The sequence below is a fragment of the Macaca mulatta genome, chromosome 2, assembly GCF_049350105.2.
Source record: "Macaca mulatta isolate MMU2019108-1 chromosome 2, T2T-MMU8v2.0, whole genome shotgun sequence".
Lineage (NCBI taxonomy): Eukaryota > Metazoa > Chordata > Mammalia > Primates > Cercopithecidae > Macaca > Macaca mulatta.
Window position 1 is genome coordinate 200,664,750 of NC_133407.1, and position 24,752 is coordinate 200,689,501.

The 24,752-nt window shown below is 34.0% G+C and overlaps 1 protein-coding gene across 4 annotated transcripts in view; it reads left to right on the plus strand.

Annotated features, from left to right (window-relative positions):
- ROBO1 (roundabout guidance receptor 1) overlaps positions 1–24,752 on the plus strand; it is a 414,221-nt gene that overhangs the window by 322,412 nt on the left and 67,057 nt on the right. For all 4 annotated transcript variants that reach the window (XM_015129100.3, XM_077994321.1, XM_077994320.1 and 1 more), the window contains exons 7-12: positions 6,933–7,057; positions 9,491–9,662; positions 16,678–16,883; positions 18,404–18,485; positions 18,668–18,836; positions 18,921–19,087. In XM_015129100.3, the coding sequence (XP_014984586.1) occupies positions 6,933–7,057; positions 9,491–9,662; positions 16,678–16,883; positions 18,404–18,485; positions 18,668–18,836; positions 18,921–19,087 (921 nt within the window). The remainder of the gene's footprint in view (positions 1–6,932; positions 7,058–9,490; positions 9,663–16,677; positions 16,884–18,403; positions 18,486–18,667; positions 18,837–18,920; positions 19,088–24,752) is intronic.

Genomic DNA, 24,752 nt, shown 5'->3' on the forward strand with positions numbered 1-24,752 from the left:
GGATGGTAATTTTTTTCAAGTGAGTGAAAGGATTTTATATAGTCCATATTAATGACTTCTATTTGCTTACTGAAAGTAGAACAAATGAAAGGGGGGTTAAATTCTGAACAGACAGCCTTTCCTTTAGATAAGAGGATTCATTTCTTGATAATCAGAGTTGTTAAAAACTTAAATGACCATTCAAGATAGACTCCTCTCCAAAACCTCTGATGTTTTAGAAGCTTCTATATTACATTATGTTATTAGATAACTTTTAAGATCCTTAATAGGCTATAAAATGTTTTTCTTTTTTTCTTTTCTTTTCTTTTTTTTTTTTTTAGACAGAGTCTTGCTCTGTCCCCCAGGCTGGAGTGCAGTGGTGCAATCTTGGCTCACTGCAACCTCTGCCTCCCGGGTTCAAGCAATTCCCCTGCCTCAGCCTCCCAAGTAGCTGGGACTACAGGTGTGTGCTACCACGCCCAACTAATTTTTTGTAATTTTAGTAGAGATGGGGTTTCACTGTGTTAGCCAAGATGGTCTCAATTTCCTGACCTCGTGATGCGCCTGCCTCGGCCTCCCAAAGTGCTGGGATTACAGGCGTGAGCCACCGCACCCGGCCTAAAATATTTTTCAATTATCATCTGTCATTGATGTGATATGCAAATACATTAGTCTAAAGTTCTTAAACCCATTGGATTTTAATTAATAAAAGGATTCTACTCCTGTGGGTTGACTGCTAGTAAAAACTATAAGCAAGAAAAAGGTGCTTTAAAAATTTTAAATTAGGTGATTTCCAATAATTTTTTTTGTTGTTTTTAATATACATTTTTGAAATGTTTTAGGAATTTTAAATTACTGAAAATACATGAAAACATTTAGGAGTCATTTCTCTACTTTTCTGACTTTAAGGATTTATTTTAACTGCTTCAGTCTAATGGGATCAAATTTATTTTCACAGATTAATCCAAAAGATAATCCTGTAACTTTTTGTTATCTCAAAGCAAAATTCTGTTGTTACCGTTTGTCAGGTCCTCTCTTTTGTAGTGCCTCAATATTTCTTACTGTCATTTAAAACACATCATCTATAAGGTGTCAAGAAATGTAACCACATTCTATCCATTCTGTGTTTTTGAGTCTGGGTGGCATACGTGGAGATGCTATAATAAACATTAAGCCTGTGTAAATGAGAAAATTTCTTTTTAACTTTTCTAACTTGAGTGAGTGAAAAATTATGCTTAGTTTTTTTTTCTCTGTAATGAAAAATAAAGACATTATTTTACTCCTGTTGAAGGGAATGTGTGAATTAAAAACGTTTCTAAATTGACTTTAAATTTTGTGTATGGTACAAAAGTATGCAAGAGAAATTTTATCTTTGTTTTATAACTGTACCACTTAACAACAACATTCTTTAGCATTTATTTAAACTATAGGAATATGTATCAGGTCTAATTAATTTTGATTTGCCGAAAGCTATGAAAGTTATTTATTTGAGTAAAATATATTGTAGATTTCTACTGGGACTGTTATGAAAAAGTTCTGCATTTGACATGACAGTAATTATATTTGCTTATAAAATAGAAACAAAATAACCATTTCCATTTTTTAAATATATATTATTTGAGCTGTCTCTAATAAGATGCCTAATGTTTCAACATTAAAAACAGAAAATGTAATTATGATTTATAGATAAGATTATAAAGTTTTCTTAGTTCTCATAATTTATTCACTTTTTTGTATGCACTATCTCAATTAAAAAATATGCAAGAATTTAAATGCAGCACCTTTTTAAAGGCTTGCTATTCAATTTATGGTCATGGGCCAGCAAAACTTGGATGCTTGTTAGAAATGCAAAATCTCCGGTAACACCCCTAACCTGTAGAATCATAATCTGTATCTTAACCAGCTCTCAGGGTGACTCATGCTTATTTGAGTATGAGAAGCATGGATTTCAGTTTCATAGAATATCGTTGGCAGTATACACCTTTTAAAAATTGAACTGATGATGAGTTGTGGGACTTAACGTTCTTTTTTCTAAAATGCTCAATTTTTGGTTTCTGTGTAGTTTTTAGCACCTAAGATTTATAATGTTTTTAAACCCATTACATATTAGTTCTCTAACCTGTCATCTGGTAGCAACATGTAAAGTTATTTTAAAATGTTTTATAATTTTATAGCTCTCATCCATTGTAGCTCTGCCATTTAATCATAGTAGATAATTTAAGCTTCATTTCTATTTTTCTTAAATTATTCATGATTATACCTAAAATGCTAACAAATACTCATTCATGGACAGTGTGAGCCATATATTCAAATATTAACATGTTCTTTATCTTAAGAGAAGAATCATTGTTAAGTCAAATCTTATTACTTTTCTGTTTCATTTTATGTTTCCTTATTTTTATTTATTCCATGTTTTCTTTTTTTGTTTTGTTTTAGTTGGGTCTGGTAAGTTGACATTTTATTGGCCATCTTCTAATCACCGTGTCACTGTGACTGGAACTTCTCTTCCCCTTTCCATCCATACCCTTCCATGTCCTTCAACCAATCAGCCTCCATGTTTCACTTGTCATTGGCCACAAAGACAGACTGCACAGAGTAAAGTCTGCAGGAAGTATGGGTAACTGTGACAAAGAGTGAAGGTAATGGGGTTGCTAACTTTATATCTTATTAAATTAAATGTTGTGTGATCTGTATCCTTTTATTTCTTCTCTCCCGAAATAAGTGATAGGATTGTATCTTGGTTAAGTACTGTTCCAATTTATGTATCATAAGATTAAACAAAAATACATGCAGAGAATGATTTAGGTTCTTTTGGTTCAAAATATATTTGTGAATTCACATATGTCTGTCTGAGTTTTTATAACTATTGCTCTATAACAATCATTAAAAGTCCTGTTGGTGAGTAACAGCCTTGCACTTAGGACTGTTTGCACTCCTTTTCATTTGTTTATGTCAGATTCATTTCATTTTGTGTAGGAAATAATCCCAAGATGTGTCCAAAGTTTATCGAAATGTACTTTGATAAATATTTCTTCTAAGTGCTTACCTTGGAGGAAGGTCCAATCATTTTATAAGGTCACTAGAAAGCAATTTTTAGATAATTTTACATGAATATGCAAAAGAGTATGCCAGAGAATAACTTTGACCCTAAAGACTCTCTCTCACTGTTTTTAAGTTAAAAAGTTACAATAGGTCTGGCATGGTGGCTCACACCTGTAATCCCAGCACTTTGGAAGGCTGAGGTGGTTGAATCATTTGAGGCCAAGAGTTCAAGAGCAACATGTCTAACGTTGCAAAACCCCGTCTCTACCAAAAAAATACAAAAATTAGGCATGGCGGTGCACGCCTGTAATCCCAGCTACTCGGGAGGCTGAGGCAGGAGAATCGCTTGAATCTGGGAGGCAGAGGTTGCAGTGAACCTAGATGGCACCACTGCACTCCAGCCTGAACAGAGTGAGACCCTGCCTCAGAAAAAGAAAAAAACAAAAAATTCCAATAATATTATAAAAGTGACTTTTCATAGTAATACAGATAGGATGGATTGTTCAATAATAATGTAATATCTGGATTTGAAAAAATAGGTTTCTATGTGATACCTTACAAAAATACATGTAAAGGATGAGATATAAACATAAAATAATGAAGATATAAAAGCACAGGATGATAATTAAGTTGAATATATAATTTATTATATATTATATAATCTGTATTATTGATACAATAACAAAAATACCTAAATAGACTAGAAAGACTATTAATAAAATGGGAAAATATATTTGCAACATATAGGAGAAATGACTAAAATTGTGGCCTATCAACAGTTCTTAGAAATCAGAAAGAAAATCTGAGTTCATGAGCACAATATCCACAACAAATCAGATATCAATGAGAAGATAGTGTGAAGAAAAATGTTTTAACATTTCGAATCGAAAATTGTTAATTAAGAGGAGAATCTGTTGTTTGTTTGGCAAAGATGTTAATGCTCGATGTTTGTGAGGTTGGGAAAAAAACGCTATTTGTAGGCTGTTAGTGAAAGTATCAGCTGATTAAAAACATTCCTGAGCATGGTTTAGCTATACTTGTTAATACATCCTGGATCTTTGCATATTTTCAGACCTTGTAACTCTACAGCTAGCAAATAATTTTGATTATACTTGTCAGAAGGATGTTAACATTACCATTATTTTTTAACACTGAAAATTAGATATAATCTAAATTTAAAACAACTGAGATTGGTTCCGTAATTAAAGGTAATTTGCTTATTGTTTATTAAACAGTCCTTAAAATGATTTTTTAATAGTATGACCCAATTTCTGTGGCAGAAGTATGGGTAGGTTTTCTTTTCTTCCCTTTTGTCTAATTTTCCAAATTTTCATCTCTGAACATAAATGATCTTGGTAACATGATTACATATTTTTGATTATGGCAAATTTAAATTAAAATTGTAGCTTTCAAAAAACATTACAAACTTTCATCATAAACATTAAGTGGGCACCTTTAGTGAATGGCCTTCTCAATCTAAATAGATAGATAACAATGACAGATTGATAGATAGAAACATATTTAGGCCATTAAATTTTTTTTCTTAGAGATACATCTACTACAACTGATATTTAAAAACACATGTAGAAGAGGGTTTTTAAAAGTTATGTTTCTAAGACATATCTTGTGGCTGATGTCACTGTTGATGTTGGCTTCAGAATATGCCTACAAAATACAGTAAATTTGTTTCCAGGCAAATATCCTGTGTGGAAGGATTGCTTCAGGATGAGTGTAGTTAGCATAAGGGTTTGTATTCCTTGTTCTCGAGTAAGTCTTTGAGGTCTGAGGAGAACTGGCATTTTATAAAAGAAACACAGATTCTGGCACACATTCTTAAACATGCTTCTGAGATTTAGGAAAGAGACCACCCGAAGTTTTTTACTTAACTAAGTGGTTTGAACATTTATATTTTCCTACTCAAATTCCCTGCATATTGAAAAGTCATATTCTCCCCCTCATCTAATTAATCACTTGGATTTCTTTCACTGAAGCAAACCAAACTCCAGTCTGAATTTAGTTTATTATCCAGTCAGTCCTTTCAATGTCTTGGTCTGATTTTGACATCAATTACTCCAGCCCTTGATTAAGGAATAGAATGCTCCTGTATGGATTTGTACTGGAGGAAAATCCCCGAGCAGTGATGCACTTGCCTATTATTATACCTGGGTAATGATAGTGTTTGCTAAATTCATGAGTAAGCCATTCAATTACAATCACAGTTTTAAAAAAATTATAAGCTAGAACTTCAGTGTTACCAAATTGAACTTAAACTATATTTCCTAACTTTGTATTTTCTTCCCTATAAGTTAGAGGATGTTTGAAAGCCTTTGACCTGATTTTTCAGGTCTCCTATAATTTTCTAGTCAAATGTTATAATTTCTACTCAACCTCAATTAAAAAAAAAAGAGTAGAGAAAAAGGAACACTAATCTAGGAGCTAGAAGTTCTAATTACTTTCTTCAATTTTGCCACCATGCAATCATCAAGTCGTTCTACATGTACTTTTTTTTTAAAGGGGCTTTATATTTGAAATATATACATGTTTTTGATATGCATATTAAGTAGCTTTTAACATTTCTTTATGACCTGTAAATTCAAATACCCAGATTTAGGGACATTTCAGCTATTTTATTAAAATTTATAAATTTATAAAATCTATAACTTTATATATTTTATATATATTAAAATATATTTTACATATATCTGTATATTAAATGCAACTGATCAAGAAATTGTAAGTCACAGAAAAGTATCTTTTTCAATACTGACCTTCATTAGCAAAGAAATTATATTCTTGTGAGCAGACTGATGACATTTGTGAACAGAATCTGAATATAATTTCATTCATATTCACATTAAGGAGTTTCCCTGAGTGATTGATTTAAGTAATTCAACATACTTTTAAAGAGAAGGTTAGAAATAGTGTAAAAGTCTTAAAAAGTAGAGTAGACAAACCCTGTCCTGTAGAAACTATTAAATGTCGCTTGAAGCATTTGTTCACTTCAATTGAAACTGAGACAAGAGAGGAGAATAATTAGGTGTTTCAGACAGCTGATAAGAAATGGATTTGAAAAGTGTAAACAGTAGGTAAAAAGATTTACATTCTGTGCACATTTTTCCAAGCCCAAAGCTCAGCCCAAAAGCAAATACCTTTTCTTTTCCCAGAAGTGACTCCATCAGCACACCTAACGTTTTCAACTACCATCGTATTCCATGCAATTGACACAATTTTCTGACACTATTTACTGCTGGATGAAGTAGCCGTTTAAATCGGTCTAAATCAAACAGTTTGGACAAAGCCGGCAGTATTTATAATGTCAGGATGAGCAGATGTTTCAAATTTGCCCTCATTTCCATATATATTCTGTTTGAACATGCCCTTGCCTATGTAAATGAAAGAGGCATTGCACTCCACTCTTGCTTTAAATTCATTTCTATTCAAATAATTGGACTGAAGATTTTAAATGGTTTTAATTTGCATGGTAGCATTTCAGGAGATTTTGAGTTAAAGTAATTTTAAGACCTTCCTGCATCAGGAGATCCTTGTGTGTATGATTAAAACTCATTCACCTTTAAGCAGATCTAAAGGAGAAAAGATAATATTTATTCATAAAAAATTCAGGTATACTTAGAATGTAGAGGGTCAAATTGTAGCTTTAGAATTCTTTTCAATATGTGGGTTAATCTTAGAAGGTCAGGTAATAAAAAACTTCATATAACAACTCGGTTTCATTCTCTAACCATGAACCTAACATTTTAGTTTCAAATTAAGGACAAGAATTGGTATATCATTACTGTTTTACATAACATGCTGTATAAAATAACAGCAGCACTTAGAATATAAGTGATTGTCTCAATTAGGACAATAACTACGTGCTTTTAATTCAGTGTAATTTGTTTCATCTCCTTTAGAACCTCCACATTTTGTCGTGAAACCCCGTGACCAGGTTGTTGCCTTGGGACGGACTGTAACTTTTCAGTGTGAAGCAACTGGAAATCCTCAACCAGCTATTTTTTGGAGGAGAGAGGGGAGCCAGGTACAACCTTTTCCTAATTTTTTTTAAATCAGCAAAGATGGTTGCCAGGATGTATGAGAAGAGAAACCAACATATTACTTAGTCATGCAGCTGTCACGTTAAGAAAACTGGGAAATCTCTTGAGTGCCCAGAAAATTTTAGCAATGAGAAGGAAGACAAAATTTTCTTTACTGCTTGAATTCTGAAAGCAATTTTCTCTACCTAGTTTTGGTACACAAGGTAGTATATAAAGTTTACCTTTATTTGTAGCTCAGCCACATTAAAAAGAAAAACACTTTTTTCTCAATATTATCCAATTAATTATTATTTGTATTATTCAGGTATCTAGAATTATATATTAAAAGAGATTTATGTACATTTAAAACAGATGATAATTATTCAGTGATTTCTCTGAAAGCTTCAGGAGTCTGAACTGCCTTCTGAATCATTAACCTATATGAAATTATCTTTAACAGAGATGGTGTGTTAAATATAATTTGTTATATTCAAATGTGTTGAAAACTATCACATGCAGTCAACATTTGCTATAAAATCTAACTCTCTTTTATGAACTTCAATTTTGTATATGTATGGAAACTGAAATACAGAAATTTATACTCTTTTAAACTCTTAAGTTCATTATTGGACTTCAGTTTAATAAACAGGAAATCTTAGAAGAGTTTAAAATATCTTTTTGTCTCATCTCTTAATGATTAGCCTTCTTCAGTAAAACAAAAACGTGACTGGGCACAGTGACTCATGCTTGTAATCTCAGCACTTTGGGAGGCTCAGGCAGGAGGATCACTTGACCTCAGGAGTTAGAGACTAGCCTAGGCAATATAGTGAGCCCTCATCTCTACAAAACATTAAAAATAAACAGCTAGTGGGGCATGGTGGTGAGTGTTTCTAGTCCCAGCTCCTCCGGAGGCTGGGGCTGGAGGATCACTGGAGTCCCTGAGGTAGAGGCTGCAGTGAGCTGTGATTGCATCACTGCACTCCAGCCTGGGTGAAAGAGCAAGACACTGTCTCAGAAAATAAGTATACAAAGCAGAACGTTTCCCTCTACTTGCTTCTGATATGTGTAAATAAACAATTCTCATTCATTTTTAACACTTATTCCTGACCTTTTTTTATTTTGCTTAAATCAATCATGGGTGTTTGTTTCATGGTCTTGCTTCTAATGTGTTCTTATGAAAAACAGGTCATTTACTGACTGCATTTAATATTTGGTAGGGAATGCTATCAAGTTCACCTTTTCTTCCACTTTGGTAGCCAAATATTGATTTGATTATCGTATATAGGCCCTTATTTGAATTCTAGTAACTTGGTAGGTTCTAACACATTGCATTTGGCCTCAAAGAACTAAATTTGCTGAAATCAAATTATAGACAAGAAAGAATGAAATATTTCAATAGGGCAGGAAGAATTTTAGTGCATTTTAGAAGGAAATCTTTGTAGCAGTAATAGTAAATCCACTGGAACGTCTTCTTAAAGGAGTAGTATTTTGATGATTCATTTAAGTTACTTAAACATTGGTTCAAATTTCCAAATAATTTAGGTTTTGTTCAATATTCCAACTCACTTTTTCCTAAAATGTTGTCATTGTACATATATCCATGGAATAGTTGTTAAACCTTTATAAAATAATGTATATTAAAAGGCACCAAAACTTTTTAAAATAATTAATTTTGTTGTGGTAGGGAAAATGTTACTATTTTTTATTTCACGAAATTCAGTAGCATGATCTGTTATTTTATGTGACATATACCCTAACTCTAAGAAGCATGATGTTTTAATTAAATTCAACATAGGAATTTTAGAAAATCCATAACAGGATTTTCTCACCAATTAACAAGAAAAACAAGATATGTGTTAAAAGTTTGGTATAGGTTACTGAGCTTTTACAATGGATAGCTAACAGAAATGCTTATTGTGGTGCCAAAGTGGTATCGTATCCCTGATTTTAATTTGTCAGAATTTGTTTACATATTAATTCTTGAATATATTAAAGGTTTTAGGATTAATAATCCTAGTAGTCATATATAGGTGAAGCAAGACTTTTGTCTTTGTTTTGCTAAATAGGTCAACATTTTTTACTACAGTGATAGTTAATATTCTTACATATCTAGTATTGCTTAAAAACAGATAGAAACATATATATCAATCTTGAGAGTTACTTAAATTTTCAAATGATCCTATATGAGGTTAGATTATTAAACATTGTATGTGTATATATGTACATATGTAGATATTTACGTGCATGGATGTGTATATATGTGGGCAAGTGATGGAAGCATATTTAGCTTATTTTTGCATATGTATATATAGAGATAAATATGCATATGTGTATGTATACTTTTATATGTATGTTTTTAAATGTAAATGTATAAATGCCAAAATACTGGAACCTAACAACCTATTTTTATTTTCCTCCATCCCAATTTCTGGGTTTAGAATCTGCTCTTCTCATATCAACCACCACAGTCATCCAGCCGGTTTTCAGTCTCCCAGACTGGTGACCTCACAATTACTAATGTCCAGCGATCTGATGTTGGTTATTACATCTGCCAGACTTTAAATGTTGCTGGAAGCATCATCACAAAGGCATATTTGGAAGTTACAGATGGTAACGTGTACAACATTTTATTTCAAGATGTCCAAGTTTGGCTTAGGATCCACAGAGGGTGCCCGTAGATATATTTATTCCCAACTTTATACCTTTTTATGGCTATTTTAGTGCAAAACCTAAAAGAGTGTTGATACAATAAATTCAAAATTATTCTTATTTTAACCTAAATGTTTGATAAATTCGTAGCATTCAATCGGATTCATAAAAGCATAGCAATTATCTAAGGAGAAGTTTATACTAAATGGCTGCATATAGGAATATATCTATGTTTTGGAAAACAAAAAAATATTTTGTAATATCTTAGTGTAAATTGCCATCTCTTCTCTTTCCTCTATAATTTAGGAGATACGATGAATTTTTAGATCATAAGTCCAAAATCTAATAGCTCACACTTACAATAATGAACAAGTTTTCTTTAATGTGATTTTATTCTGTCAACTCCCCTAAACACGCTCAATTAATGCCAAACCTATTATAAAGACACAGTGCTGAACAAAATCTCCAAACTGTGAGACAGACACTAGTGATAATTTGAGAAGAAGATGAAAGAAGAAGAAAAAAACACACATAAATATGTTTTATTCTCTCTCTCTATATATATATAGGAAATATTTCTTCCTGGTCATTCTCTTAATGATGGCTTTAGGGATTAAGTAGTTAATTTTGCTGAAAACCAATTTTTTTATGATTAGTGCTTTTACTGTTCTGTCCTAATTTGAGGCCATGAAAATGTTCTTCTATGTCTTCTTCTAGAAGTTTTATTATTTACACCTTTGAGATGCAAATTTTTTATCTATCTTGGTTAATTTTTGTATATGGTATGAGTTCAAAGTCAAAATTCTTTTCATTTCCCCCATATGAAAACTGATAATTCGGCATAACTTACTGGAAAGACTATCCTTCCTCCACTGAATTGCAGTGCCGTCTTGTCACAATTCCAATAAGCATATATTTCTGGGCCTATTTCTGGTCTGTTTATTCTATTTCATGCCACCCAAAATGCTAGGATTACAGGTATGAGCCACCACGCCTGGCCCATATGTTGTTAATTATTGTAGCTTTATACTAAGTCTTAAAAACTGGTAGTAAAAGTCTCTGCCTTTCTTTGCTTGTTTTGGGTTTGCTATTGAAGATCATCCACATTTTCTTACAAATTTTAAAATAAACTTGTGAAAATCACATGTACACACCCACTCCCTAAACAAATAAAAAATCTGAATATTTAATTTTGTTTTTATTTAAATTGTTGAATAACTTAAGAATTAACATCTTAATCTGAGTCCATTCAGGGAATCAGTATATATCCTACAAATATCTCTCAATTATTTAGGTCTTTAATTTCTCTCAGCAATGCTTTGGAGTTTCAAGAGTAAAGGCTTTGCAGATATTTTAAGGTGTTTCATGATTTTGATGAATATATATATTTATATATGTATACACATGCCGTCATATCAAAAATATGTACACAGTCACATCAAAAATCATGTATATTATCTTTAATATATAGGAATAAAATTATAATAATATAATTTTATTATTGAATTGTATGAGGCAAGTGCTTGAATGTACAATTGACTTTTTTATATTAACCTTGTGTCCAGCAACTTTGCTAAATTCACTCATTTTTAATAGTTTGTAGGTAGATTATTTTGAAATTTTTATGTACAAAATGTGTCAGCTGCACATAAAAAGTTTTACGTCTTTCTTTCAATATTTATACCTTTTATTTCTTTTACTTGTCCTACATTGCCTCTGACCTCCAATATCGTGAGCAGAATTGGCAATAATGGATATATTTTTCTTGATCCTAACATCAGGGGGAAATAATTTAATATTTTACCACCAGATACAGTGTTGGCTAGGACTTTTGTAGATATCTTTGAATTTCAAGAAGTTCTGGAGGAATTTGTTAAAACATCAGTTTCATTATTTTCTTTTCTAGTGTTCTCAGGGTAAGTGTATATTCCTTAATGGCTTTACCATTCATGATCTGCCCTTACTGCAGGCTCAGTTCTGAATACTGTGTTGCTCGCGTGCCCTAATCATTGTGCTTGCCGTGCTTCTCCATCTTAAGTCTTCTGCACGTTGTTTCCACTAACGTGAAACTTCATTTCCTTCAAGAAGCATTCCCTAACTCTTCCAATTCAGGTTCCATCCTCCAGCCCCTGCAGTATATACGTAGATTGCATCCTGTACTTTTTTTGTGTTCTGTTTATTTTCCTGTGTTCTTCATAAGACATTGAATTCCATGAAGGCAGGACCTGTGTTTCTCTAATCCAGTGCTTGCTAGTATCCAGCCAAGATCTCTCATGTGCCAAATGCTCAATAGATTTTTTTTTTTTAAATGAGTGGATGAAACCAAGAAAAAAGGAAGAACAACTAGCTTCTGGTTAAGTGAGAATTCAACACTGGGATTGTCTCTCTCAAAAGCTCAAACTCTTACCCCTGTATATGATACATATTATACATGTACTGGCTCCAATAAGCTAGAATGACATAAAATATTTTTATAATGTCTTAAGTACATTACAGCCATTAAATAATGATTGTGAAAGCCATATAGTGAATTTGATAATGACTACTATAACCAATATATAGAGACATTAGAACATAGAATGGCACATACATTAATAATTGCAACTTTGTAAAGCGACTTATATATAGGTATACATTTAAAAAGATTTTAGAAAGCTATGCTAAAGTCTCAAATATCACCAATTTTTGTAATTTAAAGCAAAGGTTTTTATGTGCCGACTGGCATGACATTATCACAAATTGCTTGTATTTGTGAGACTAGATCATGCGTAGACCTTTTATTAAACTATAAAAAACAAAATCTCTAAATATCTGTGAATTTGGGATTCATCCCTACTAGCCAGTTCAGCAGTAAATGTTCTGTTTCACCCTGCAAACTCTGGGGGTTTTAAGGTGATTTTGTGTTTGCTGTTTTTGCACTGTTTTTAAAGTTTTGTTTGCTTTATTTTGGAGCTTATTGATATTGTGAAAACAACTTAACACTGTGGTCTCATTCTTCATGGGTAAAACTAGAATTATTGCCAGTGCTGGAAATAGCAATATTTATACATTAGCAAGTCCAGAGGATGGCTAGTAGGCAGAGTACTTGGGGATACTATTTGTCTTTAGCTTCTTGACCTTCTTTACTGTTTGCAAACAGAGCAAAGACAAAGGCAGAATAAAACATGAAGCACGGAAGTAGCAGCTGCCTTTAAAATGTTGTGTTGACTGTAGCTGTTGTCTATCTCTAATAGCATTTGACTCAGAAACATACAAACTCATGTCTTCTATTTAACTGAACATCTTTCTTCTATTATAATATTAGAACGCAAGAAAACAAAGTTAATGCTTACTACATAATGTATAAAATTTAAAGTCATTTGTGTTCATCTCACAAAATGCATAGATACATAGTGCATAGAGTGTTATATTTTATTTAGAAAAGTGATTTGCCAGTTAATACTTGATTTGGACAAGTCACTTGGACTTCTAGAGTTTCAGTTCCCTGATTTCTACAATGGAATAATAATATTTTATAGCCAAATTTATACATTTCCAAGATATGACGTTTGTACTTTGTAAATGGATGAAAATTACGTTCTTTATCTGTGATGTATATTGGCGTATAAATGTGACTTTTGTACATGAACTAATCAATGTGTGTATATTATTTTCTTTTTCACTTAAAAGTATTTCATAAGTATATTTATGTATATTAACATAGACTTCATGATCATTACTTTGAGGTGACAAATTACTACTTTTGGAGGGGTTTTGAAGTCTTTCATTAAATGTGGGGAAAAGATAACTAAACTTTTATAAACTTGTATAACCCTGCTGTAAAATATATATATTATATATAACTTACGTATTATATAATATACTTTATTTTATATATTTTATAATATATTTTAAATGTATTCTTAATATATTTTATTTTATATATTTTATAATATATAAATATTGCAGCAGGTTTGCACCTCCTGTTGTACCTGTTACACTGCTTATACCATCACTGCCTCCACCACTATTATTTTTATACTGACAATAATGAGCTACCGTGACTAATAACAAGTTATAGGATAAGCTTACATAGGGCCAGGCACTATACTAGAAACTTTTCACACATGAACAATTTCAGATCTAACCATATTTTACCAGTGAGGAATCTGAGGCAGTGAATGTGAAGATATGTACCCAAATTACAATGATAAGTAGCAGAACTAACATGTTTGCATCTCCGATAAGGTAGCTACTTACCATATGGGGCTATTTAAATTTGAATTTAAATTACTTAAAATGAAATAAAATTGCATATCCAGTTCCCCAATTACTCTAGCTACTTGGAGCTATTGGCTAATATATTAGAGAGAGTAGATATGGAACATTTCCATTGTATGGCACTAACATTTTCTGACTCCAAAGTCATTGCATTTAATCCTTTGTTAAACATTGCTGATTCTTAAACACTTCCTATTTTACTTCTGGATAATTCATTCTGATAATTCTAGTAGAAGATCCTAGACCTGAATATGAGGTTTGTCTCATTCTAAATTAAGGTTTGACTCATAAATGCAGTACATTCTTTGGTGTCTGTAAGTGTAAACATTTTACGAGTATTTTATTCTACTTCATGACATCAAAAACCTTAGTTTCTCTACCTGAAAACATCAAATTGCTTTATTGTACTCTAAATATTTCTCTTCTTTTTTTTTTTTTTTTTGAGACAGGGTCTCACTCTGTCACCCAGGCTGGAGTGCAGTGGCCTGATCAAAGCCCACCACTGCAGTTTAAACCTCCTGGGCTCGGGTGATCCTCCCACCTCAGTCTCTCAAGTTGCTGGGACTACAGGGGCACGCCACCATGTCTGGCTAATTTCTTCTGTGTGTGGAGATGGGGTTTTGCCAGGTTACCCAGACTGGTTTTGAACTCCTAGGCTTAAGCAATCCACGTTCCTTGGCCACCCAAAGTGCTGGATTACAGGCGTGAGCCCCAGTGCCTGGACAGATCTTTCATCTCTGATTTGCATAATAGTTTGTTGTTGTTGTTGTTTTACCAAAGAGGACACTAGCGATACTACAGTACATATATATGTCAGCCTTTTGCAGTTAGCCAAGCACTCCCTTATCTGTTCCATGTAAATATGCATAACGATGCCCTTCCTGAGATATTTAGAAAAACGTATTATTATGCTTAGTTTGTGGATTTAAAACAATACAAAACTGAGGCTTAGAGAATTTAAGGAACTTGCCCAAAGACATATGGCAGATGCTAGAGCTGATCCTTTTCTTTTATTGCTTTATTTTTGTTAAGTATGCATTGTATTGTAAATTATATGGAAACAATGACATCAATAACTGGGTTGGGATGGAATGGGGAGGTGTGGATGACACTAAATAAAATACAAATATCAAAGAACCGTAAGGGTAAAGAACATATAATATATTCCCAGATATTGGATTGTTTCTAAATATGATAAGACTATCAAATTTAAACCATCCTTCTATTAGACTTAATTATAATCAGTTATAAAGAATACTCCTGCTAAGTTTCAAACTCTAGCCTTCTAATTCACCCCTTCGTATTGCAAACTTCACCCTAGTAACCAAGACATAGAAGAGAATTGAAAGATTAGAGTGGAAATGCGCTCCATTGCTTTCCTGTTTATCTTTTCTTTTCTTTTTCTTTAGTTTGCATGCACAAAACTAATATTTATTGCATGGCAAATGAGGAACAAATTAAAGTGTGACTCCAGCTTGTGGAAATCTTTGGTGCATAAAACTTCGACCGTGACAGATCCAGCTTTGAAAATTATTGCCTCCAAAATTTAGTTACTCTGGCAACCAGTTTTCTTTAACCAGGCAACTTAGAATCTTTCTTTGTACATTCGTGTCTTTTAAAAATTTTCATTAACATCCAGAATTTTCAAGTTGATTAATTAAAGAAAATTTCTGAAATTTAGTTTTTAAGTCATTAAAAAAAAAAAAAAAACACTGTAGAGTTTCATATAAATTGCCTAAATCAGGGGATGGGAACGCCTCTTCAGTGTAGGATTTATTCTCGTTCCAACACAGTTGTGTTTTCCCCTAAAAAGGACTTCATGCCAGATAAAGGTTTTAGATTTTAGACTTTTTTCGTGTAATCATAGGGATAATTGTATTTACACATAATAAAATTGCCTCTCGTTATTTTCCGTAGTACGTTATAACTGTTATCTAAGGTAACGGAGTTAGCTGAGGCACGTTCCCAATCCTATTAAACCCAATAGAGCAGCACAGTATTTGCCAAGTTAGAACATCATTTTGACTTGTCTTTTGGATCAGCCAACCAACAATGTATTTGGGCAATTTTCCAGTTTCTTTGAATTCATTACAATTGGGTAATTTTCTCCCATGTATATTGTAATAGAAAGAATTACAGGATAAAAAGGCACAGGGAACTCAATCATACTGATTTATTGAATTATGAAAATCCAATGCACTTTTTTGGATCCAAAATTGTTAAACATTCTGGTATGGTACCATGTTTCTTTTTTTCTGTTGTACGAAACACTTACGAAATGTCAGTTTGGTTTTGCTTCATTCGTTACAATTTCTCTCATATGTTTCCTTGAGAGGAATGGTTTTTTGTTGTTGTTGTTGTTATGTTGTGTTTTTTCATATTTTTAAGTTTAAAAAGTACAGTATTCCATTATCACGACTCTGTATCTACTTTACCATCCACAATCCTAATTCCAGAGTTCTTTAAATAGGCCTCTTGACAGTGCAGCCAGCTCAGTGAGTGGTTGGTCATTCGAACGTAGCACATTGTATCTCCTTTTAATATTCTGAATCAGTGCATCCTATAAATGCATTTTGAATAATGCATGTCTCCTACTTTAATTACTTGTTTAATTATCTTTAGTTTGTTTCAAAGCCTAGAGCAACTGCTGTTGCTTGGATGATTAGAAAATTGCTTCCAGTTGCAGAAATCTATTTCCTGTTGTTTCTTCTGGCAGTGATTGCAGATCGGCCTCCCCCGGTTATTCGACAAGGTCCCGTGAATCAGACTGTAGCTGTGGATGGCACTTTAGTCCTCAGCTGTGTGGCCACAGGCAGTCCAGTGCCCACAATTCTGTGGAGAAAGGATGGAGTCCTCGTTTCAACCCAAGACTCTCGAATCAAACAGTTGGAGAATGGAGTGCTGCAGATCCGATATGCTAAGGTACCTTGGAATGGCACCTGGGGTTTCTTGTTTTGTTTCACTTTGTTTCTGCCTCCAACAACTGGCATTGAAATTTCAAACTTTGCAGTTAATGAAATGTTAAATGAAGAGTAGTAATATATTTTTAATTTGATGTTTTATTTTTTTCAGATATTTCATTGTATATGTTTGAGATGATTTAACTCATAATTTAGTCCATGGCAGGTAATTTAAGGTTATATGGAGGAGAAGAAAAAAAAGGATTTCTGAGAACCTACCGAGGAAACTAGATGAGGGTTTGTGAGAGAATAAATGTCTTCAAAGTAGTGGTATGATGTAGTCCTTCCATAAGGCATCTTTTAAGATATTTACCTGTATCATTTTATGTGCAATATACTTCGATAGTTGTTCTATTGTAAATATTTGTTTCATCATTTTGCAATGGCAAAACTATATATGCAAACAAAAGCCATAAAGCAATGTACACACCGAGTGTACAATTCAAATCAGAATGCTAAATGATGGAAAACCCACAGGTTTGTAGGAACCATTTAAGGATTTACTTTCACAGGGTGTCACATCCCATGCCTGCTCTTTCAGGACTTTATTGTTTTGATTTTTCTTCTTTTTTTAGGTCAAGATCAGACCAGCTCCTGAGGCATATGAAAGAATGGTCCTGACAGCAATAAACATAACTTTCTGTTGCTTGATTTCCTAGTGTGGGTGGTTCCTTTGGAGCACGGGATCAGCATCACAGTTCACTTTAAGTGCCACAGCAGTTAATATGTTGTGCTACTTTGTGACCTGGTTATTGCAATTGCCAGAGCAAGATGACAACATTCTTTCTTTATCAGATGTTACTTGAAGACGGTTATTAGCTTGAGCAGAAGTAGATGGGTTTATTCTGCTGCTGCTGATTTCAGAGTTGAACGTGTGGCCTGTTTGCTCTCTGTCAGTCAGTTTTTAAAGAGGAACAAGAGTGTTCATTCCAGCTCGAGTCTGGCTTTGTACTTCTTAAACTGCCTTAAGTTCCAGGTTTGAAAACCCAGGAAAGTCAGTCTTTTAAGAAAAAATTCTGTGATTCCCATCCTTTTTCTGTTGATCTCATATATCCATATAGGTATAACAGATAAAATATAAAGGCAAGAATAGCCATTGGTTAAGCTTTATCAGCCTTATTATATGACTTACTAAACATAAAGATATATTTTAGCAATAAATATTAATGCTTTGAATTTGAAGAGTTGTATGCCTTACCTTAGGAATTATTGTCCCTGAGACTGATGATAATATATGCTAATGCAATTAAATATTTCTTATTCTACCATTAGAACAATCATATAAAATCTCTTTTTTTCTATATTGATGTAATATTTTCCCTCACATTCAATAAAAATATATTCAATTAAGGGGAAGTTTCTGGTTAGTGAATTTTAATGCAGTTATCCATATTCATGGATCATATACAAACCTGTAATTGCGTTTTCAGCCCAGTGACTTCTTGATTTTTCCAAATATTTATTTTTTGTCTGCCTTCTCAGCTGGGTGATACTGGTCGGTACACCTGCATTGCATCAACCCCCAGTGGTGAAGCAACATGGAGTGCCTACATTGAAGTCCAAGGTAAATTAAATGGTATATTTCCCTTAAAGTAATGCTTAAAATGCAGTTATTTACTTACTGGGATATTAATGAAGTAAATGTCCTGTTCCCTGAGTAGGTGTATGAATATGTTATCTGCATTTATATGCTTACCTGTATATGTGTAAACATCTTTTATTTTGGCCTTTTTCCCCACTTTTTAGAATTTGGAGTTCCAGTTCAGCCTCCAAGACCCACTGACCCAAATTTAATCCCTAGTGCCCCATCAAAACCCGAAGTTACAGATGTCAGCAGAAATACAGTAACATTATCATGGCAACCAAATCTGAATTCAGGAGCAACTCCAACATCTTATATTATAGAAGCCTTCAGGTAGAGTGAAGGAGATGCTTCCTAGTTGTTCTTTTTTGATTCGCCATTAAATACGCATGTTCTAACCTGTGTGTCTGTCCTTAGCCATGCATCTGGTAGCAGCTGGCAGACCGTAGCAGAGAATGTGAAAACAGAAACATTTGCCATTAAAGGACTCAAACCTAATGCAATTTACCTTTTCCTTGTGAGGGCAGCTAATGCATATGGAATTAGTGATCCAAGTCAAATATCAGATCCAGTGAAAACACAAGGTAAATATTGATTTACTTAACCCTGTGACACCTACTTATCCTTAGATGTTGTAATTGCACAAATGACTTGTGTTACATGCTACAATTGTACATTTACAGTCTGTTGTTCAGGTTGCCCAAGTTGCTTAATTAATTTTTAATATGCAAACACAGTGTCTACAAACTTTATTATTTTCTGGACTAAGCATACAAACATAAGATGGATTAACAAAGAGAACTGTTTCTCATAAAATTACCAATATACCAAGACAAAAGTATGATGTGAGGAGATGGAAAGTACAATGATGGTAACCAGAGACTGGGAAGGGTAGTAGGGTGGCTGTGGGGAGAGGGGATGGTTAATGGGTCCAAAAAAAAAATAGTTAGATAGAATGAATAAGATCTAGTATTAGATAGCAATAGGGTGACTATAGTCAACAATAATTTATTGAACACTTTTAAATAACTAAAGTATAATTGGAATGTTTGTAACACAAAAAAAGGATAAATGATTGAGGTGATGGATAGCCCATTTACCCTCATGTGATTATTATGCATTATATGCCTATATCAAAATTTCTCATGTACCCATAAATATATACACCTGTTAGGACCCATAAATTTAAAAATACGTGAATATTTGTGTATTCCATTCAATTTCCTGAATTTTAAATATAGTAACATATAGGTGTACAATCTTAATCATATTATAATTGTATTTAAAATTAACTGAATTTTATTTATATATAAGTTCAGTACTTATAACCTTCTGGATGAATTTTTACATTACAATCCTAATCAGATAATACTCTCTTGAGATCACATGAATGTAGGAGATATCTGGAAACTTGTTATTAATTCCTCTGTCCAGTTAAACTCCAACAAGCATGGAGAAAATACTTTAGGTCTTTATTTTGTTTGGCCTGTCTTTATTGTCAGTTATATATGAGCCATAATATAAGAAACTTTTAAATGAAAAACACCTACGTTTTGGTCAAAGCTGGGTTTGCAAAACAGATAAAAGAAAAACGGACATGTTTAAAGCTACTTCTAGAACATTTAAAACTGGAAATTTTGTTCCTTTGGACCAAATTTTGGGTATTCTGCATTTTATCTTTTGTGAACAGAAATTACTTTTAGCTTTTAACAGACGGATTATTTTCATCTCTCCACACTCTTGCTCATCCTATTATTTTAGTGCTCTAATAGGAGTAAAATTAATATACTGGAAAAAAAGGAGATGAATTTGAATCATCCTTGACCTTTTATTTTTGGAGAAAAAAAAAACACATGTCATTGTAAATAAAATGTGCTTGTTTTTATATTAGTAAAGAAAGGTAATTTTAGAGGGGAATGATTCGAAGTATAAAATTATTTTCTCAACATACAGAGGGATAGTGTTTCTATCTTAAGGAAACAAAGGAAAAAGAAAAAAAATAGACTTGGTTATTTTAATAGAAACAAGTTATACACGAGATGACTGAGACTTAAACTCCTTTGTTGCTGGTTTGGGAGAGCGGTCTGCCAGCCATGTTGCTGTTTTGTTACTTCAAGTATGTACATAAACAGTCTTTTTGGAAGCACTTCTTGTTTCAGAATTTGCAGAAAAAGCACACCAAGTTGTAGAGCATACCCACGTGTGTCTCTTGTGTGACTGTAACACACCCATAGCTCATATTTGCTATTATGAATCACCTTTCCAGGAGCCTTAAGGCAGTCTGAGGTTTTTGATATTAGATACACATTTGTAAGGAATGTAGACCCAATGACAGCTGTAAAATGAATTTAAACGTTTGTCCCCAGTACAATGGTCTCCAGCCAGTAGACTGTAACTGAAAGTTTTTGGCGACTGCAGCTTAACTCTGTTTTGTCCTGTATTCACATGCATGATTCCGTAATATGTAACCTCATTTGTAAGTGAGGAGTGAGTTAGCATTCTGTCTGAACATTCATTTAGTCTTTTTAACATTTCTGTCAATTTGCCTTTGTGTATGCATAGATAGTGGAACAATGTGTATAGTCTGTTCTCACGCTGCTAATAAAGAACTGCCCCGAGACTGGACGATTTATAAAGTTAAGAGGTTTAATTGACTCGCAGTTCAGCGTGGCTGGGGAGGCCTCAGAAAACTGACAATCATGGCAGAAGGGGAAAGTAACACGTCCCGCTTCGCATGGTGGCAGCGAGAAGTGCCGAGCAAAAGTGAGCAGAGCCCCTTATAAAACCATCAGATCTCATGAGAACTCACTCACTATCACGAGAACAGCAGCATGGCGGTGACTACTCCATGATTTAATTACCTCCTACCGAGTCCCTCCCGTGACACGTGGGGATTATGAGAACTACAGTTCAAGATGAGATTTGGGTGGGGACACAGCCAAGCCATAGCGATCCAAGTATAATGCATCCTTGTCAACTGGAAGACTGGAAACGTAGAGAAACAGGCGTACAATTGTGAAATCAAACACATGTTTTTAATTTCAGCTCCTCAGTCTACTAGCTGCGTGGCCTTGAGCAAGTTAGTCAACCCTTGTGAGTTTCCTCACCTTTAAAATGGGGCTGCACATAATTCCGCAGGATTGGACAAGGAATAAATTAATCAATATATAAGTACATAAGATGCAGATTTGTGTTTTATTTTCCATAAAATCTATTATTGGACTTGTATGTCTTTTAGTGTCAGGACTAAAAGGAAGTTCATAAAATTTGAGGGTATCATAAAACTGAGAAAGACAGCTAGTATGCCAAATGAGAGAATCAGAATTAAATATAGCTCAACAGATTGGACTGATGGGAGAGTGCTCACTATTAAAGTTAATAGAGCAAATTAAAAAGTCGGGTACTTGAACTTGGGTTTAAAAAATTACCTGTAAAAGGATAGACTAAAGACAGCAGGCTTACGGGAGGTATATGCGTGCGTGTCGGGGCTCTCAGAATGGTCCGACTTTAAATTAAACACCCGTCTGAACCTACTGAGGGATGTAGTTGCCAAGAGAGCAAATGTAGTCTTAGCTGGCACTAGAATTATGCCTGGATCAAGTAATTTTTCTCTCTTTACTTAGAACTATTCCGTTCATGAACGGAGTAATGTGTTTGTTCTGGACACTACATTTTCAGATGGACTTTTAAGAGGAGGACAATAAGGATAGGCGATGAGGCCGCACGAAAGGCTGAAAATCACATCATATGAAAAGACATTCAAGGATCTGGGCATGGTTAGGCCAGAAAGTAATAACATCAGAGCAGACATGACATCTTTTCCTTAACGTTTTAAGAAACTGCCGTATGGAAGAGTCATGCTTTTCCTAGCTTGAGGCAACAGCAAAGGGCCCATGAGAAGTAAAATTGAGGCACGTATCTTACCTATTCTTGGACCTCATTTGAGGCTGTAAGCCCAGGATTATAACTGTAATAAGAACCTGGGGAGTAACCTGCCAAAAAAATTTCACTGGAGGGAACAGAACGCATACACAGTAAGGAGAAAAATGAGGGGTGAGGAAATTCAAGAAGGACTTGTTGGAAAGTGATTCCTAAAGGAGCAGGCATAATTTCTCTAACCATTTCTGGAATATGGTTGCAAAAGAATCTTCCCCAAGTGTAGATACATATGAATGAGCTGGAGTCAAAAGCTAAAGGTGCACAGATACAGGGCACAGGTTCCCTGTACAGGAATCAGGTAGACCTATGTCATGGTTGGAGTCAGAGCCTTGCTATGTGGTGATCAACGTGTGTTTTCCCAAAGACAAGATGTGATGATGCAAGGAAGATGGGATGAGCACCTGGCAGGTGGGGGTGGTGGTCATCATCGCTGAGATGCGGCTGTTGTTATCGTTGTTCATTGCTATGATTCTTCACCCACGTGTCCTGTCTGTGCATCATTCTTGGACCCTAGGATGTACAGATACCCAGAACATATATATCATACCTAAGGTGATACCAGTTATCATCAGTGAGTGGGGCCTGGATAGTCTCCCCTCGGAGGTTGTGTATGTGAAGTTTTCACGTTGGGGGAAACAGTTGGCTGGAGCAGTTAGGTTTTCCTTAAGTCAATTGTGAATATTGGGAAAGACCTTTTACATTGTCATACATTTCTTTCAGGAGGTAGAGAACAAAAACAGTAAGAGGATCAATTTGTAAGCTTCTCAAAATTATTTTATTAGGCATCACTTTCCCTTTTTCTCTCCGATGTGAACGTTTCTATTATGATATTATAGACTCCTGTTGCTGTCATGGGTACTAAGTGGGAGAATCTAGCAATTTCCATGAAGGAACTGACTGGTGGGTTTATCTCCTATTAGAGGAATTCGGGGTTGGGATGCAGACCATGGCAGTTACAGATAAAATGGTTATTTCTGTATTTGAGGAGACTTTCTGAAAGGGAGATGATTTTGTGAGGATGGGAGCTTACGTATGAGGGAGATATTTGGAAGCTGACATGATGTGTGTGTTTTCCACATGTGAATACATTTTAATTGAACCTATGTTTATTAAGCAACACTTATGTATATGGCACTATGCTATATACCATGGGTCCACAATCCCTGCTCTCAGGAAAAGCACTTTTTATGTCTAATACAAGACAGCTTTTACCACAGCCCTCAGGATTAGCTGCCTTTAATATCACCATTTGAAGCACAAGGAAACTGGGGAATAATGAGGTTAAGAAATTGTTCCAATGTTATGCGGTTTTTAAGTTGCTGAGGTGGTGTGCAAACCCAAGTCTGTTTTATTCCAAGTATTTCAGTCTTATCTTAGAAATGGATGGCAGTTTAAGTCATAGGAGCAAATGATACCAGTGGATAAGGAAGAGATGGAAAGCTGATGGTCAAGTGTTTACTACATAGAGGCTGTGATAATAGTTATCCTGAGGGCAGATCCTAGCCAAAAATATTGGTAAAGTAAGATGAAGTACAGAATTATCCCAGTTCTTTTTTTTTTTCATCTTGTTTATTTATCAGCTTAATTTCTAGGTTAAGTATAAAAACAACCAAACAATATGTAAGAGTGTTTGATGTCCATCTTGATGTCATTTCTTCCACTTGCCTAGCTTCCCTGGACTTCATCCGAGATACTTAGCAGTCTCATTCTTAGTATTCCTGCTTTTGCTTTCTACCCAAGATCAATTCTTTGAAGGTATTTAATGATTCAGTAAACTAAAATTCTCATTTTAATTTTTTTATATAATGTGGAATAATCTGGAATGTAGGTGCCCACATGCAATACTTTGAGAAAGAGAATTCGAAGTCCAAAAAACATTTTCTTCACTTCCTCCCAAGTATTCCCTGTTACTGTTATAAACAAAGCAAAACACCTGTTTAGAAAACCGCTTCAGAAATGGGCAAATGTTTTTTGAGTGTAGACTTTAAGAAGCTTATTAAAAAAATTAGCGTTAGTAGCCATTTCATTCTTACTGTGTTCTTAGTTTCCTTTCTAAAATTTGGGGGCTGCTGTGATTAAGAACTCTTTATTAAACCTTCTTTACGATGACACAATAACTAAACTAAATCATCATCAATTACATAAATGTTAAGTACTTTTTTCTCATGAATCTAATCAGATTGATTTTATTTTACTTCCTTGGTGGCATCTGTATCACCTCCATTGTAGCCACTAACTTACCATATACCTTATATGAGAAAATATCCAAGTTCATCTTAATGATGTAAAGTATCTGACTTCTTTCTGTTC